Consider the following 18,433-nt stretch of genomic DNA (forward strand, 5'->3'; position numbering starts at 1 on the left):
AATGATAATTGAAAACTGCATAGGCTAATGTTACAGCCTAACAAAATAGGTTAAGATGCCTTATGGTTGAAAATTTTTGGAATATCTGAAAAATCACCTATCACTTGCCTTTTGTTATTCCAGAAGCACCACATTGTTCCTTTGGATGTCCAGACGTCCTTGAAACCAAAAGCATCTCTCGCTTGACAAAGTAATGACAGACGTCGTTTGGTCAAGGACTTTGTGATCGATAGTTTAGGACCATCATCAGTTTTTAACTTGCTTTTTGAATAAAAAATTTCATCCCTTGTCATCCTTCTAACAAATTTAATAATTATTGGTTTGTTTAGTTTTTTAGATGGCAAGGGGTGGCATGCATCTATGTCACTCATAGTAAGGCAGTTAGTTGGTTTAACTACTTGATTGTATTTACCACATATTTCGAGTAATCAACATTACTTCCCTTGTTTGGGCTATCAGTACATCCATGAAGGCAATTGCTTCGCCCATACTGCTCCAAGTCATCCAGCTTGCGCTCTGTCCTGTATACAGAGTGCTGGAGTTCCCAAACTTGTTCTTGCAGGCATAAACTTGTTTAGATAGCTCCGTCAGCTCCGAGTGTTGGGCCTGGTGAAGTCCATCTGTAAAAGATGAAGACACAGCAGCAGCAGGGGGTGCAGCAGTGGTCTGGACATTATCATACTTTGCTCATACCTTTTTTGACTTTTTATAATCTCTGCCATTCCTTTCAGTATCTCATCCATCTTCGCCTTGTCCTCAGCAGTCATGTTGCAGTTCAATATTTTCTTCTTTTTTTTTTAATTATTTAATATAATATTATCAGTAAAAATACAGAAACCTATACAATGTTTGCTACTCCAGCATTCCCTGAAACTTATTCAAATACGCTGCTAGAAAAAACAACGATGAATCCAAAAAATGAATAAATGCAACGAGTACAAAAACAGCCTACTGTTGTTCTTTAGCATTTTGCGTACTGCAAATCGGATCAGAAGTAAATGAGGAGTGTTCAGCAATCAGTGAAATACGCTGTTGTATCATCAACTTGTTCACAGACCAATCCAATACGAAATCAATCCGTTTACGACGTCATCAGAACCAAAACCAATAGTTATTCTGGACATTTTTTAAACAGCAAACAAAATACAACATAACTGCACTAATGGAATACAAACAAATAAACAAACCAGGCAAGCGTAGACCTTACAATTTACAGCAGGGGAATCGATTGTTACACTTTTGGTTGTTCGTTTAGCCTACTACTTGCTACCCTTTGAGGTCAATTTATGTGATTATTTATCACAGCAGCGCACAAAGAAAAATGACCCTGCTGGAGCATAAAATGGTTTTCAGTTCCACAGAGTTTCCAATCCTGTAGTTATAGATATCCCTGACTGTAGGTAAGCTTATTTGCAAATATCAGCCGCCGAAATTAAAAAGGCATTGAAAGTGTACTATTATATAATTTTTGTTGCATATAAAATTCTGCAAGCTAAGTAGGCTAGTTTTTTCTTGAAAATTTTTTTTAAATAAACTTTTACATAAATTTGAGGAAGAAATTGTTGATTTATAGTAATTGGTGTTGGTTTTTTTTTTATTTTATTGACAAAACACACACGAGGTTTCAATTTGATGTTTTAATCTTAAATTCGATGTTTTTAAAATTGATGTGAGTGGCAACACTGCACGTGACTCCTACTATCGTAGACGTAGATTGAGGTAAACAAACAAAGGCACGCGCCTGTGCTTTGGCACCAATGCTCGTGATCCTCGAGTGTTGGTCTAAACACAACGAACCAGAGTTTCAAAGACGACCTCGTTTAGAAAGCTCGTGGCAATGCACTGAAGAATGTTTGGAATCAAACCACTGTTTTTAAGAAATCGTTTTTTCTGTTCTTTCTTGGTAAGTTCCAAGTAATTGCTTTCTTGGATGTCAATTTGCTGTGCTGTCAGGGAGACCACCAAGCAGCTGTAACTAGGTTGTAGTTCCACTTCAAATGTTATTTTTTCACGAATATGGTCATAATCAGTCATCACTGTGGTTTTGTCTTTTTGTTGACTACGTACTTATATTTTTTCATTTTTCCCAAACTGCATAAGTTTGAAAATAGAAAGCATTTGCTGTGATTCCAACATCTAGATGTCTGGACTTGTACTGTAGACAGGGTTGGAAGTCGTTAGTCAAAAAGCAATGACTATTTCACTATTCGATAGTGCCCAAAAAAGCAGTGACTTTCCGCTATCGATACTTAAAAAAGCAATGAATAGCAATTACTAAAAATTGTCTGGCCAAAAAAAGCCCAAAAACAAGCCACCCGCAAACTCAAAAAAAGGGCATGATTTTTCTGAACTGTGTTGCCGAAAAATTTTCCTTAATCCTTTAAAGTTCGAAAACCGGAAGGGGACTAGGTCGGATAGTAATCCGAAAACCAAATCTCGTAAACTCGTCTTGACGACAAAGTAAGTGAACAACAAAAAATGATTCAGCAGTTCTCCTAAATATCGATTAGTGAAAAACGAATAATGATTTCGTTGCTTGCATAAAAAAGCAGTGAATAACGCCATTCGATATTTATTTTTAAAAGGAATGGATATAAGCATTCGATATTCAGAAAGCAACGAATAACGCTATCGAATAGTGACAACTAGTCGTTACTTCCAACCCTGACTGTAGATGTGTAAGAATAATGTGTCCGCCAGTTTAGGCTTGCAGAATATAAAAGTGATATCATAGTTTGCTGCAAATTCCTTTTTTAAATTCATAAAACTAAGAACTAATGAAAATCCTTTTCACTTCATGCTGATTGCTGAATGATGTGAGCTTTTGTATGTGTCACATTGAACATCGCTTTGTTAACGTGAATAACACAACCAAACTTGAGTAAGTGCATGTTGCCACAATGCATGAAGAATGAAACTCTCTTTATTATTAGTGATAATATCATTTGTTCAAGTCTGTAGATTAATTTGTAAATTTTTATTATTCAGTAAATCCTAAGTCTAACATTTTTAGACATGTTGGAAATTTTTAATTTAGGTTTTTTCACCAGAAAAACTTACAAAAAGTGTCATCATCATCATCTGTCCTTGGGATAGAATCCACGTTCGATGACACTGCAGCAGCAGTGGTTGATGAAGATGGTAATATACTTGGTGAAGCACTGCGCGCTCAGGAAAAAGAACATATCATGTGAGTTATTTACCTTAAGAACAAGGCAAATGAACAGACCACCAGTGACCACGTTACTTACTTTTATAAACTACTGGACATCTGAAAGTTAAAAGATCTGTATAACTTTAAGTTTACCAAGGCCAGAAATGCAGCAAAAACCATAATCATACATACTTATTAGAATTTTGTTATACAGGTTAATTGATTGAATCTTTATCCTCGGACTGAGAAAGCTTCTTGCAGAGCTTAATCCTGGTAGTTCCGCATACTTGTACAGGCTTTGAACCACTGACGCAGGGCTGGTCACTGAAATTGACAAAGTGGGTTTCCGATTGTTGAAGTGGTCAACTCAATTTGGTTGAATTAAATTTGACAATTGATCATAGCTAAGTTAGGGGCGCTGATTCAGAATCTGGCATGAATTTTTCCCTATCGCATCAGGTTTTTATGCTACAACTTACTTTTGTCTAAACAAATGTTAATTTTTGGACTTTTTTTAGGTTTTTAGTATCAATTCCTTGGAGTCTCAGAAAGTGTTGTTAAAAAGGCATTTTTTGTGTTCCCTGTATCATAATATTGGTGTTTTTGCCAATACCAGTACAAAAAATATACGAATGTTCCAAGATGCACACGTGTAAAACAAAACAGAATGTATAAACAAAATATTTGCGTTTTGTCATAAAAAAGAAGGTATCACAGATTCCAGACAGCTCAAAGTGAAACAGCTATAGTTCCAGACAACTGTCAAAATACCAAGCTTTTGCAATGAAGTTAAGCAGATGGTGCAGTTGACTTGACCCAACAAGAGCGGATCCGGGGATCACTTAGTTGTGTGCTTCCTTTAAACATATTGAAAAAAAACATAATATTTGTCTCCCTTTTTGCCAAGTTTTCATGCTCGCTCATTCACAAGTTATTAACCAAGTCGGTGACGTTGAGCACGCAGACTTTGTGATGTTGATTTAAAGGCTTGCAATTCTTACTGAACTAGTTTACAAGTAAATTGACCTACCTTGGTGTATGATGGGTGAGGTAAAATGTGCATTATACACTTTAGAGCAGGGGTGACGAACCTTTTTGCAGTCACGGGCCACTTTGTTAATTACACATGAGTTATCGGGCCACACAACTTTTTAATCGTAACCTACTATGAAATCTTTTAGAAGCGACTCAAGATATTATTCATGAAAAGTAACAAACGGCAGATGAAAGTAATAAAACCCACACAGTTGAAATTACGTTACGCTTTTTTGACTTCTTTTGAATCTATCAATGAAGAGTCTCCATTCTTCAGGTTCATACTTTTACCCGCCCATTGCAAGTAGGAGCACTTCAATGTTATGGCAATACACCAATCCAGCAGAAGTGAAGAATTGAAAGACATTCTTTTGCCTGTTTTGGTAAAACGTAACTTTAGTTCCTGATTGAGCAAGTTTTTCTTTCAATCTCGAAGCCAACAGCCCGTAACAATATTTGGAAAGTCTCATCACAAATAATCATTTTGAATCTGTTTGGTTAAATGGTGAAGGCTTCAATGACTCATTAGGATGGATGAACTCATCTACATGGCTGGTCTCTACAAATCGACATGTGTTCCTCGTCTGATGATTTCAATTCAACGAAATCATTGTTTCCAAGATCAGGGAATTTGATCAATATTGGCTTAGGAATTGCACAGCTATAGGTCGTTACTAGCCAACAGTTGCTTTGTACGGGAATAAAAGTCTGCAACTGACCAAATAGGATCGTTATGACAGCTCTGACGATAATATATAAGGAACAGCACAGATACTGTGAGATGTTCTGCATTCTCGTTTGATCAGCAATGAAGTTCTCAGCTACTTTTTGGATAAAGATGTAAAAAGTAGTAACAGCTGCCAACTGTAACTATTTAAAACCTAAACTGAAATTATATGACCTGTCAATCTATTTTTCTAGCACAATTAAGCAATTTTCTTAAGAGTTACAAAAAAGTTGCAATGACAGATTGAAATTAAACTTTTGTTACTAGAAGGTTAAGTGCAAGTAACTTGATGACGTCGTCGGCATGAAAAAGCTTACAGAAAATTAAATTCTAAAATTACAAGAAAGCATGATGTGATAGAGAAAAAACTTATTTCATTTTTGGATTTAGTACTCTTAAATCACCTCAAAACCATTTTCAAAGTGAAATCGACTCAAAAAAAGTTGTTTTTTGTAGACCAGTGTTATGATTTAGTTTTGTAGACCAGTGTTATGATATAGTTTTGTAGACCAGTGTTATGATATAGTTTTGTAGACCAGTGTTATGATATAGTTTTGTAGACCAGTGTTACGATATAGTTTTGTAGACCAGTGTTATGATATAGTTTTGTAGACCAGTGTTATGATATAGTTTTGTAGACCAGTGTTATGATATAGTTTTGTTGACCAGTGTTATGATATAGTTTTGTAGACCAGTGTTATGATTTAGTTTTGTAGACCAGTGTTATGATTTAGTTTTGTAGACCAGTGTTATGATATAGTTTTGTAGACCAGTGTTATGATATAGTTTTGTTGACCAGTGTTATGATATAGTTTTGTAGACCAGTGTTATGATATAGTTTTGTAGACCAGTGTTATGATTTAGTTTTGTAGACCAGTGTTATGATATAGTTTTGTAGACCAGTGTTATGATATAGTTTTGTAGACCAGTGTTATGATATAGTTATGTAGACCAGTGTTACGATATAGTTTTGTAGACCAGTGTTATGATATAGTTTTGTAGACCAGTGTTATGATTAGTTTTGTAGACCAGTGGTATGATATAGTTTTGTAGACCAGTGTTATGATATAGTTTTGTAGACCAGGGTTGTGATATAGTTTTGTAGACCAGTGTTATGATATAGTTTTGTAGACCAGTGTTACGATATAGTTTTGTAGACCAGTGTTATGATATACAGGGTGACCCAAAAAGATGCGTACCCATGAAAATTTCAATTGTGACTTTGATTGAAAAGCTATTTATTTCAAATTACAACCACACATTGTTCAGTTTATGAAAGACCATTGACCAGAGTTTCAGCTTTTTCTGTCAATTTTTAGTCAATTTATGGCTTTCCCAAGATGTGTTCCAAATGTGAAAAAGTCGAATAAAACATGGGTACGCATCTTTTTGGGTCACCCTGTAGTTTTGTAGACCAGTGTTATGATATAGTTTTGTAGACCAGTGTTATGATATAGTTGTCGATACAGAATTCTTAAATTTCATTACCATCATCATCCACATTCGGTTTTGTCCCCACTAGTGGAAGTGGCCGATTCTTTCATCACATAATAATTTTCTGTGTCAAAGCCTGGGAATAATTTATCAGTTGAAATTTTGCAAATCCTTTGCATCTTCTAACGATGTAGGAAAATCATAGTTATACGTAGCACCATAAAATTTGACAAAAATTCCTCACCACAAATTATGTTTGTAACTTGTGTATTCGTTATTCGTGTATAAGACACAGAATTTTGTTCCGAATGTTAACTCACAAAGTTGGGTTGTGACTTATAGGCTACTCGAATAAACAAAATAAGGCCTCACTTTGGGCACTGCTGCTTTAAATTATTTCTTATGATGTTGCAGCACGAAAGGAGTTGATCCAAGAGTTGCACAAAAACTTCACAGAAAGTATCTTCCCTTGATTGTCGAGGAGGCGATGTCTAATGCTGGAGTTCTGTTTCAGGTGAAATTTGAATCATCATCATAATCCATCGTCGGTTTGTTCCCCACTAGTGGGAGTGGCCGATTGTTTCCGCGCAGCAATTGTTTTAATCCCTTTTCTCCATTTCACCCTGTCCTTTGCATCTTCCTCCTTCAGTCCGACTTTTTTAAATTCATCCTTCACTTGTTGTTTCCACGTTCTTCTTGGACGACCGCGTTTCCTCTTCCCATCCACCTTTAGATCTAGTGCCTTTCTAAGAAAACTTCCTTCCTCCCTCCTTATCACATGAATGAATGGTTTAATTATTTATATAGTTACCCAGCGAGTTTGTGAATGGCGACATTCTTTATGCTAGTTATTAACAAATCATGCCAGATCTCTATTGACAAATATGAAATCTAGACATTATAAATTTTTGACCATGCGGAACTTCTTTAATTGGAAAAATTAATGGAAAGCAATCACATGGCAAACAAGGATAAATTTGTCTGAAACAATTTAATAATGAGGCAGAATCGCAGAAACAATTATATTCATTGGTGATATAATAGGAACACGGACTAAATAATCATCTGAGACTATCGAGACCTGATTCAGCTTCACGACAATTGAAACAGATGAGAGTCGAAAGCACAAAACAATAACAAAATATTGTCTTTCCAGGATCTTTGTGCTGTTGCCACGGCAACCAAACCTGGATTGCCGTTCTGTCTTATTGAAGGGTTGGAATATACAAAATCTCTTGTTAAAAAGCACGGGTAAGGAAAGTTTATTTGTGCTGCCCAATTGTCTTAGCAATGTCTGGGTCAACATTTCGACTTGTCCTTGCATTGGTGGCTCTGTTTAAAGGTCCAGGTACCCCCAGAAACATTTAATTGCTGCTTGCAAATTAATCTGGAAAATTTGCACTTTAAGAATTTTTATTTTGAGTTCTATTTAACGTGTAGGCGGTGCTTGTGACTCTCTGATCCATGCCCAACAAATATACTTTGTTTAAGATATGAGCCTTAATTATGAGCCTTAATTATGAGCCTTAATATGAGCCTTTAATTGCAAACTGTGGATGCTTTATCAACAGCAACTCTAATTGAAAACACCAAACGATGGGTTGTTAATCTAAAGGACAAAGATTATAATGACAAATTTTCTGGAAATTTTGAAGCAATCATCCAATAGCAGATGAATGCTTGCCGTATTCCACGCACCTCGCTTCCGTGGTCAATGTTGTTTGTGACTACAACAATCGATGTTCAAAGCAGGCTAAAGTAAAAGCTTACATTTATATACTATATAGAACAGTTTGGAAAGAAGTTTTGTTATGACTGTACGAGTTTTCATAGTACCGAAGCTTATGCTAGGTTCGAAAGGGCGCCGGTTCGACACCGCTCAAGGGCATGCGGCTGTGTCTGAAGGCCTGCCTGAAGGTGGTCACGAAGATTGGCTTTCTTGCTTTCCTGTCCTTAATTTAAATCTTCAATCACCGGGCGTAAGCCTGGATACGACAAATAAAACAATTCGACTGATAGGGATTTGCACATTGGTTGAAGTTCCTTTTTTTCTTGCCTAGGTTGCCCTTCATACCAGTTCACCACATGGAGGCCCACTTGCTGACGCCCCGTCTCATGTTTAAAGTTGAATTTCCGTTTCTAACCTTGCTAGCCAGCGGAGGGCACTGCCTTCTCTGCATCGCTCATGAGCTAGGTAGGTTGTTCGTCTGTGTATTTGCCAATAAACTGTGGAACCGGTCAATGCGACCCATCTGGAGACTCACAAATTGTCAAGATTTAGAGCAAATTGTTGAACTAGAAAACCGCAAATTGTCTTTGTCTCACTTCATATTCATCCCACAACTCAGGTCGATACGAGATCCTTGGGGAATCCCTGGATGAACCACCGGGAGCTGCCTTTGACAAAGTCGCGCGAGCTTTAAAGAGTCTCGACGGAAAGCAGGAGGGTAGGATGATCTCCGGGAGGGATGTGGAGGTCCTCGCCCGTGGTGGAGACAAGTGAGTTTGCAGGAAAGTTTGTACAAAACAATCAAAGTGGAATCCTTCCTTCCCAGCTGCACCAACCGCGCCATGAACTCGGATGGGGGTTTCCCCTGAGTATGGAACCATTCAGCGAACCTCCGGTTAAAGGAGAACACATGTTTTTATGATGCAACATTAAATATTTGTTGCAAAATAATTGTACTTTTTAGTGAAATTTCTTGAGAGAGGTGATGTCATCTGTTTCCTGGAAATGTTGACTGAAACTACATTTTCAACGCTGAAAACCAATTGCTCCCAGGTCCACATACAAGATGACGTTCCCCCTGGGAAGGAGGCATGATCGGGGGTGCGACTTTTCCTTCAGCGGTTTGCAGCACGTCGCTTTCCAGCGGATTCGAAGTACCGACCCTCTGACTGGTGAGTGAATGAGTAGGAAGCAACCTTGCCAGCAGTGACGCACTTGGGAGATCCGTCCCTGGATGCGGTTGAAGGGTTCAGTGGTTCGATGTTTGCTTCTAATGACGCGTTCTCGACGCAAAATATTACTCGGAGCCCTAAGCTTGAACGTTCAGCTTGCAAGAGGCGCCCTTTCTATCGGGCCACCTCTGCAAAGCTTCCTCGTCGACCAAGATGGCCGATCCCAAGCAAAGGTTATCAGACGCCCACCTTGTGTTCTGTCGACCTAGGATCGGTACCTGCTCAACGCAGTAACCTCAAACCTTCCCACAGATACTGACGCTGCGAACATAGCGGCCTGGTTCCAGCACTCGTCAGTGAGACACATCGTGAAACAAACTCATCGCGGAATATTATTCTGTCAGGAGAACAACTTCTTCCGCAGCAACCAACCCACGCTGGTGAGTCGCTTGTTGCCTTCCTAGACGCACAAGTCAGTAACGAAGCACAAACGTTCAAGTTTCAACAAAAATAAGTTAGGTAGCTAGTTATACTTGCACGAGAGGTCCCCTATGAGAAAACAATTGAAGCTGTTTGTTTAGCAACTTTGAAAGTTTTATTTCTTAAGTTCATTTATATATTCGAGTGCCCTCGATGGAGCAACTCGGCTTTACCAGGTCATTTCTTCTTAGGTTGTCTCCGGTGGAGTCACCTGCAACGACTACCTCAGGAACGCCATCGCCAACCTTTGTGACGTCACTGGAGTGTCGATGGTGACGCCACCAATGCGTCTTTGCACCGACAATGGCGTCATGATCGCATGGTAACCGCCTGACAGTGCAAATAATTCATTCATCGCGAGACGTTTATTATGCGTTGGCATACGTTTGTAGCCTGGTTAAACACTCCCTCATGTTTTCCCAGGGCCGGCATGGAATATTTGAAAGAGGGGCGAGGGGCTTCAACGAATCCAGACGAAGAAAGATTCCAACCGAAGTGAGTCACGCGTTGCTCCGTTTTAGTTCCCACTGAAGCGTCAGCCCGCCCCACCTGGGAACGAACCTAAGACCTTGCACTCATTAAAGTCTATGACGGCTCCACCAACGGTGACGGAGCCGAATCATTCCCAGACACTTATGCGTCGTGATCACGTCTGGTTTGTGGAGGATTTGAACCACTGTCGCTGTTACCGAGGTTGCAGTTGAACACTCGCATCCATCGGCTGCAACTTTCCGTCGGTGACCTCTTGATTAAAGTTATAAATGTTTCTCGGTATCGGAGTGTGAGACAATGACAGTGTTTCTATCGCTGTTAATCTATGCTCCGATGGACACGCTCGACTACCGAGAAACATATATAGTTGATTGGATGGTCTAAAAATCAGGGGTGGGGAACCTTTTTGGTATTGCGGGCCACATAAAGTGAGAAATAACACAGGCGGGCCACTAAAAATTTCGAAATTTTATTTACAGATAAAAATGCAGCGAAGTAGACAATGATTTATATCAATTTCACAGTTAGTGGGATGGCTGAAAGTTTTATTTTTGGTCAGTCGTGTGATGTCTGCTGACATGGAAGATGTTGCAACTCTTAACTGCATCTCCACGTTTTTATCAGTCAGTCTGGAGCGAAGCTGACTTTTTGTTAGATTCAATTTGGAAAAAAAACTGCTCGCAACGGTAGGTGCTTTCAAACAGCTACACATATTTCAAAGCATGTTTCCGCATGACTGGAAAATCATCAGCATTTATGTAGCATTGATAAAAGTTGAGCAGTGGAATGTTTTGGTGCATCGCTTTCAATGTAGGCTACCGTCACTCTGGAGCTCTACTATTTCATGTTGGAAGTTACTGTACTAGGAACATCAGTTGCAACTACATTGAAAGGAGAGGCAAAAATATCTAACTTCATTTATTTACTCTTTATGTCCAAAAATCTTGCATTAAATGTCTACATGATTCACATAGCCTACATGGGCATATTTAGCTGTTGTAGAAGGTTTTTGCTCTTGTAACGTGGGAAAATGTGCGGTGTTATTGTTTTAAAGTTGTACTTTCTACAGATGTAGTTTAGCTTTAAATGATTTCACTTTTGCAAACAAAGAGTTCAAAAGCTGACTCGGTCCCTTCAACTTGACGTTGAGCTCGGAGAGGTGCTTGCTAATGTCAACCATAAACGCTAGGTCACACAACCATTGGCTATCAGTGAGTTCAACGACATGGTTTCCCTGATTATTCATGAACTGATCGACTTCGTTTCGCAACAAGTAAAAGCGTGTAAGCATGTCGCTACGACTCAGCGGGCCACATGGAACAGTCACGCGGGCCACATTTGGCCCGCGGGCCGCAGGTTCCCCACCCCTGGTCTAAATGGTTAGCGTGGGAGCTAGTTATGGTTAGCAAATCGCAATTGCTCGCTGCTCCAGTGAGTACTCAGTCTTGTGCTGAGTGCCAGGTCGATCGCTTCTTTAACGAAGTTATAACTTTTATTTCAACTTGTCATCAAATTGGGTTGCAGAGCTCCGCTGGGTGAACACATCGGCTCGCAAGTGAAGAAAAGTCACCTGGCAGTTCCAAGGACCAATTATTTCACCGATCGACGCCGCCCGTCATAATGCAAAGGTCGGCATTGGCTCATCATGACTTGCCAAAGTATCCTCAAAACTGCAACACGAGTGAGCTTTTTTGGACTGCCCGTCAACAGACCTTCCTCACGTGCCTTGACTTACCACGAAATGATCTTCAGTTCTGCGCTTTCACGTCTACAAAACACTACTACTACTACAAAACACTACTACTACACTACTACTACTACTAAAACAAGAGTCAACCGAGGATTGTAACGTTTCATTTAATTAAGCACCTCTCGACTGGTGGCATCCACGGCTATAGAGTCGTTAAAAAAGCCGACTCCGACTTGATGCAAAACGATGAACAATAAAATTTTTGCAATTTATCTTCAAAATGTTGTTTCTTGTTCTTCGTTTTGCGCTCAAAAACTTTGCCGGAAATATAAAAGTTGCTACAGTAGAATTCGCCTATAACGGCACCTCTAGGGGATTGCAAATACTGACGTTATAGATGAACGTCCGCAAACTATTCCAAAACAGTGTTTTGATTAAAGAAAGAAGTCTATAATCCAGTCAGGTTTACTGTGTACCACCAAACTGACAAAAGTCACGCAGAAAATACAGTAAACAAAGAAATTGTTTAAAAAAAATAACCTACAGCGAAAGGTGCAGGAAATTTGCGCAATACAGCTCGTTACATACAGTACCGTAGTAGAGAAGTTCATTGTTTATCAGCAAAAAAGGCATTGATCTTCAGCTGTTTCGGTTTTGAGCTGCTTTTTACACGTGATAGTTTTTAACGCGGGAAAAAAGTTAATTCAGTTCAGGCCCGTAATTGCCGGGGGGGCAATGCCCCCCCAAGCTCAAAGCTTTTAGTTATTTCCTTGTAGAAACATAAGCATTTTAAAACGTTTGTCTGACAATCTGCTGCGTTTGGGACGCATAATGTCCTTTCCAAGCGAAAACATGCGTTCCACAGCCGCGCTGGATGGTATTGGTGTTGTATTTCAAAAACATGCCTTGAAAACGTTTACTCTGAAAGGTATCACTATTCTAAGCGTGCTGTGATGGTTTAGCATAATATAACCTAAATCTTTTAGTGAGGTCCACTGCACCAACATCGCTCTTTTCAGGGGCACAGAGCTCTTGAAATAAAGTATCTTCAACCTCTGTGATGACATTCATTAAATTTTCGCTTTCTCTCTCTCTGATCCCTCGTGCTCTTTGTTTCAAAGTTCTAAAAATCCACATTTTTAACTGCTTAAAATTTTTATTTTTTGTCCTGAAAACACCAGGAATGGCATTTTAGAGCATCTAAAAGTGCAAAATTTTCTGGGGGGGCATGCCCCCAGACCCCCCTAGGAGGCTCGCGCCTTCGGCGCTCGTCCGTTCCTGTCACTTTATGACGTCATATTTAACATCACCATTTACAGCACCCCCATGGCCAAAAGCCACGTGCCGCCACTGATGCATAGCCTTTTACTTCGCAACAGCTTTTGAGCCCCCCCCCCCAAGCTAAAATGTATTAGCTACGGGCCTGATTCAGTTGATTAAAGTCCCTGCTGCGAACGACGTAGCAAAATAAAGGGAAGACAGTTTGCAAGCAGCAGCGCTAACTGGATTAAAAGACTGATCGTTCGTGGTGAAGGTGATGGCTTAAAGTGACGTTATAAACGAACAAAAGACGTCTGGGGACCAATAAAGGGTGCTGTTACATGCGAATTGACATTATAGGCGATGCTGTTGTAGCCGAACTACAATGTATGTAAAAGATAGGAATTCTGCCGGGACCGAGCGAAATGTGACGCTATAGGCGAATTCTACTGTATTTCAATCACAACAGTAAGTAAAATTAATTGAGGACAAAATTTAAAAATGAATCTGGCAACACTGGAGTCGTATATTTTCGCCCGACTCCACAATCCTGGTTGCAACAACAAAAATAAATCTCATAATCACAAACATAAATTCCGTGTGCCCACTCAAGCGTACGATCTGTGATAGATTCTATGAAATTGAAATAGAAACGCTGCGACAGTTGGCGCGCCCCATGCTGGTGGAGGGCAACTTCCCTGGAAGTTGAGGTAGATCTTGTTGGAGACTTAGACCTCGCCCTGGTTGTCTGTGACGTTGTATTGGACCCAGTCCAAGCCGATTGGGGCGGACAGCATCGCATCCGGGATCTTGAAGGAGTCGACCAGGTCCATTGTGTGAGGGGAGAGTTGCTTGCATAGTGATGATGAAGTAGAAATGATCTAAAGTACATAGCGGTGTGAGAATCACTTAAATATTTTCATACCAGGTTATCCACGATTGCACTGAATAACTGATCGTTGAAGCAAAGGGTCACGTGGTTTCGGGTTCCACGGAGAATCTTGTAGTTGGTCCCTCTTCTAGTTATACAACGCAAATAAAATAGGTCACCCCTCTTCATCAGGGGTGCATGGGTATGGGGGGTTACAAGCAAATTGTGAGTATGCATGGCGAGGCTTAGATGCATCAAGTGAAACCATCAGAGACAATCCAAAAACCACCAGATAGCTGGTTAATAGTTACAAGAATTACCACGGCAAGGAGTTGAATGGCAATGAAATACCTCTGGACGGGAAAGTTCTTAGCTCTCTCGCCTGCCCTGGTTCCAAGTGGCCATGGCTGACCATCCATCCCAGGTCCTTTTCCACGATGTCGGCCAGGTATAGATGATGTAACATCGTCAGCACCCGCTTCAATGACGCGTCCGTGACGTCATTGGTGATCACGTCATTCATTGTGTCACTGACCAGGCGCTCTCCGAAGGACCGCGCGCAACTCTGCGAGGAAAGATCGATGGAGATGAAGCGGCAACTTACATTGATGCATTTGACGGAGCAGAGTTAATCTTGGGAGCGAGTTTGAACCACCGACGTAGGTTCGATACCTCAGACGAGCAGTTTCCAAGGTCTGGTTGGCCTGGTCTCTGGGGGGTGAGTTACCCAGTAACCACTATGTGCGTGCGATGATAAAATCGATACGGTAGGCCATTATGTCAAAGGTCCCCAAACGGGCCTTGCACAACCACATTATAGGCAGGACCAGATGGAATAGAAGTCTCATCATTCCAGCCTCATTGTAATGGTGCAGGTCACAAGGTCAACAAAATTTCGCCCTCGAACATTGCAAAATGTAGAAACCTTAACAATGTGATGGATAGAGACTTCCGTTCCACCTCATGCCCTGCCCCCGTGCATCGACAACCGCTCCCCACCTGCACCAAGTCGCTCTCCTTCATCATCCAAGCTTCAAATAGATTCTTTCCTGCTTCCTGGACTTTGGAGATGAGCTCATTGAACTGCTGGTTCTCCCGGACTACGAGGAGGTAATGGAGGAATTCTAAGCTGGAGGCGTCTGAACAACATTCACATGGAGGCAAATGAGGTGGAAGTTGATCTGCTGTAGTTCTACAAACTCCCACTAGATCGGTTCAAAGTGGGGAATCCCACCAACATATACTTATGAAGCTTTCTAGTAATTCAAACCATTCACCTTCACTTTCAGGCTTCACCGGCTTGGCTGGCTTGAACATGGAGAGTCTCTCTTTCGCAACTTTCTGTGACGACATAAACCAACTGTCAGTGATTTTCGATTTTCAACACTCGGGTTTTCAGTTATGCAGATTATTCATGAAAATCGAAAAGAATTCAATACAAAAGCACAACGGTGATAGTTCACAATTAAACAAAGCAAAAAAAAACTGCATGCAAACTGGCTGCACTCATTCCTTATAACAGCGCAAACATTCAGAATATTGATAAAATTATCTTGCTAGTTTAAAACCTTCGCGAAGTCCACTGTGCTCCTTGGTGTTTTGAATCTACATCAACAAATCTTTGTTCACAAAATCAGGAACAACAACTTGAGCAAAAATATTTTAAGAATTTTATCAAATAAATTTATAACCGAGAAGGAGGAATTCCGTTCATGGACTGATAATTGCAACGGTCCTATCTCTCATCGGTACATCCTCTTCATGAGGATGAGATGCTAGGGGAGATCACAACAAGCTACCAACCTGCATCAGGACACTGTTGTCTCCCTCGGCTGTCATAGCGGCGTGTGCGAGTCCGATGAAGGTTCCGAATCTGTTGCAGGAGAGGTAGCCCTGTAGAGAATGTTCCAAGATCAACGACAAGGATGGTCGGCACTCAGCGTAGGGGAACATTGTACGGAGCTTCTCATGGAGGGAACTGGAGGCTAAGTCGATTGATTGATTGAATCTTTATCCTCGGACTGGGAAAGCTTCTTGCCGAGCTTAATCCTGGCAGTTCGCAAACTTGTAGAGGCTTTGAATCTATGACGCAGGCCCGGTCACCGAGATTGACAGAGTGAAGTTTCCGATTGTCTGTGAAGCATTCCATATTCCAGGTGCCGCTAGATGGAGAGCACTGATCATGTGCGCAACCTGAGAGTTGAACCAGGGTTGCTTTGACATTTCTTCGTTCACTAGCTGGACTGTTGATGAGGACTTCGTCTGCCTCGCTTCATCTCTCCACGTTGTATCAGCTTGGGAAGACGCGTATTCATCCTGGTTGGGATTCGAGAGCCTCAGAAGATGACAGCAACAAGTTATGAACAACAACTACCCGCCCTATACTGGTCGGAATGTTGACTCTTAGTGGATGAAGATTCGAGTGAGTGGAGGGGAAGTGCAGTCGTCGCACCACTCGGCCACGCAACCAACACTGTATATCAAATGTGTTTGCCACCCAAGCAGAATACCATGAAAACAGTTCCTGGAAACTCTCCCTACAACAAGGTTGTCGCTTATATGGGAAGTTGATCGCGTTGTAGGGGGCCGCGTATCTTATCAACGTCACAGACGAACCTGTCCTCCGCATCTCTCCCTGCAGATGGAGGCGACCCGCTCCAGGTTCCACGATACAAGAGGCTTTATGACGCAACACAGGGTGACCACCTCTCCGTGCTGGGATCCGTCGCTAGGCTGGAAAGCCCATCGCTCTTTGACGTAATCAAGGCCGATGTTCAGGGCGTATGTTCTCGCCAGTAGAGGCAGCAAAGCTCTTTGTTGAAGCTGTTGAAAGGAAAAACATTATTGGAAACTTTGTCGATTCAACAAACCAACCACAGTTCGTCTTTCATAATGTTCCACACCGATCAATCTCTTGATTAAAACGAAGCAAAACGGGTCCACGTGTCAACGCGTCTCGTAGAATGACGCTCATGTTCTAGTGATCGAGTGGCGCGGAAAGCATGTTGCCAACCAACCTGGTAGGATAAGATGGCCATGTCCGATTTTCCCCTCCTCCCCACGGTCAGCCTGGTGGCAGCATAGCGCAGTGCGGCGGCCAGGCAGGCCTTGGTTCCCCCCATACTCATTGAGGCGATGCATATGCGACCAGAAAGCAGCTGGTCGGCCACAGTCAGGAAACGGCCCCTGTTTGAGCTGATGGAGGTGGAGAAGCTTCCATCAGCCTCCACGTCTGAATACCTGAATGATAGAACGCGGATGAGTGACAATGCAGACGCGAAGATGCAACTCACGAAGCATTGCATCTTTCTAGAAGGAACGAAGAAGTTAGCAACGAAAACGTTTACCACCGAACATTTTTACAGATGATTTAAATATTGAAGCTTTGGTAGAGAGTTTGCTTTGTTGAACCATAGAGAAATAAAACAGAGTACGGTAACCTTAGCAGGTTTAACATACTTTTTTACACACAAAAATATAACATAATAATTAATATAAACTCTAACGTTTTCGACACGTGAAGTGAAGTTAACCCGCTGAAGTTACTTTGTTTTATTTCTCTGCAATTTAAACGCTGACAAACATTTTCGACTGGCTTCAACAGCGCCCTCTAGCGAACCCACCTGTTGAGAAGATTCTCCCGTGGGATGCGCACATGATCGAAGGAGAGCTTGGTGTTATCGACTCCGTTCAGTCCCATCTTGTGTCCCATATCCTCCACTCGGACATGGGGCATCACTTTCAGGTTGTCATCCCTGATCCGGACCATGAAGCCATGGATTCCGTGGTTCTCCTCACCAATGATCAGCTGAGGAAGATTGTTTATCATCATCATCATGTACTTCGCTGTGCACAACCAGATGAGCCACCACCGGGAAAGCCATAACCATCTCAAGGAAAGATCATTTTCAAGGGATTTAAAAAAGTTCTGGACCTGGGTTGCCATCTCTCTATTCCCGTTCCCGGCGAAGATAAAACACTACTTTCCAGCTGCTTCCTCCACGTCAACATAAGGAAGGTTATCCTTCACTCTATCTTCCCTGTTTCACTTCTTCTTCGTCGTATGAGCTGTTCTTCTGGACTATATGTTTGGGCATGATGTCATCAGCCACTCGACAGTCTCGTCATCCAGGCGCTCCATGTGGTGGTTGATGGATTGGGCAGTCATGGACGACATGATCTACTGTCTGGTCTGTGGCGCCACACTCGCATCCCGGTGAGGGAGCCAGGCCCCATTTGCACATGTCTGAACGAAAGCGACCGACGCCGGTTCATAGGCGGTTAAGCCGGACCCACGCAAGTCTTGCGAGGGACATTCCCGGAGGATGGGGATCGACGTCGGGTAGGAAATCACGGAGTCGGGAAGTGTTGTTTTGCCACTCCATGTTC

At 41.5% G+C, this 18,433-nt stretch overlaps 2 protein-coding genes across 3 annotated transcripts; one reads left to right on the forward strand and one right to left on the reverse strand.

Annotated features, from left to right (window-relative positions):
* The first annotated feature begins 1,734 nt into the window (after nt 1–1,734).
* LOC145785367 (tRNA N6-adenosine threonylcarbamoyltransferase, mitochondrial-like) lies at nt 1,735–12,185 on the forward strand. 2 transcript variants are annotated; one of them, XM_082597019.1, is made up of 11 exons: nt 1,735–1,903; nt 3,051–3,190; nt 6,765–6,864; nt 7,507–7,601; nt 8,411–8,544; nt 8,699–8,849; nt 9,133–9,251; nt 9,564–9,691; nt 9,923–10,053; nt 10,155–10,226; nt 11,748–12,185. In XM_082597019.1, exons 1-11 carry the CDS (start codon nt 1,850–1,852, stop codon nt 11,842–11,844), a joined length of 1,221 nt encoding a protein of 406 aa, XP_082453145.1. In that variant the 5' UTR covers nt 1,735–1,849; the 3' UTR covers nt 11,845–12,185. The 2 variants fall into 2 exon arrangements, with proteins under 2 accessions (XP_082453145.1, XP_082453146.1); XM_082597020.1 differs by having other exon boundaries at nt 1,779–1,903; nt 3,038–3,190.
* LOC145785366 (uncharacterized) lies at nt 11,927–18,433 on the reverse strand. The gene is made up of 8 exons (XM_082597018.1): nt 17,668–18,433; nt 17,062–17,284; nt 16,661–16,867; nt 15,848–15,937; nt 15,322–15,385; nt 15,044–15,183; nt 14,396–14,609; nt 11,927–14,054 (listed from the first exon to the last, which is right to left on the reverse strand). The coding sequence occupies exons 1-8, from the start codon at nt 17,988–17,990 to the stop codon at nt 13,807–13,809; spliced, it is 1,509 nt and encodes a 502-aa protein (XP_082453144.1). The 5' UTR covers nt 17,991–18,433; the 3' UTR covers nt 11,927–13,806.

The sequence above is a fragment of the Aplidium turbinatum genome, chromosome 16 (assembly GCF_918807975.1).
Source record: "Aplidium turbinatum chromosome 16, kaAplTurb1.1, whole genome shotgun sequence".
Taxonomy (NCBI): Eukaryota; Metazoa; Chordata; class Ascidiacea; order Aplousobranchia; family Polyclinidae; genus Aplidium; species Aplidium turbinatum.

Coding starts and splice junctions, on each gene's coding strand:
- LOC145785367 (XM_082597019.1), top strand. CDS start 1,850: ATGTTTGGAATCAAACCACTGTTTTTAAGAAATCGTTTTTTCTGTTCT. Junction 9,252..9,563: donor AAGTACCGACCCTCTGACTG/GTGAGTGAATGA, acceptor ACCTTCCCACAG/ATACTGACGCTGCGAACATA. Junction 10,227..11,747: donor GAAGAAAGATTCCAACCGAA/GTGAGTCACGCG, acceptor ATTGGGTTGCAG/AGCTCCGCTGGGTGAACACA.
- LOC145785366 (XM_082597018.1), bottom strand. CDS start 17,990: ATGGCAACCCAGGTCCAGAACTTTTTTAAATCCCTTGAAAATGATCTT. Junction 16,868..17,061: donor TGGCCATCTTATCCTACCAG/GTTGGTTGGCAA, acceptor TCCTTTCAACAG/CTTCAACAAAGAGCTTTGCT. Junction 15,938..16,660: donor GGGAGAGATGCGGAGGACAG/GTTCGTCTGTGA, acceptor CATTCTCTACAG/GGCTACCTCTCCTGCAACAG.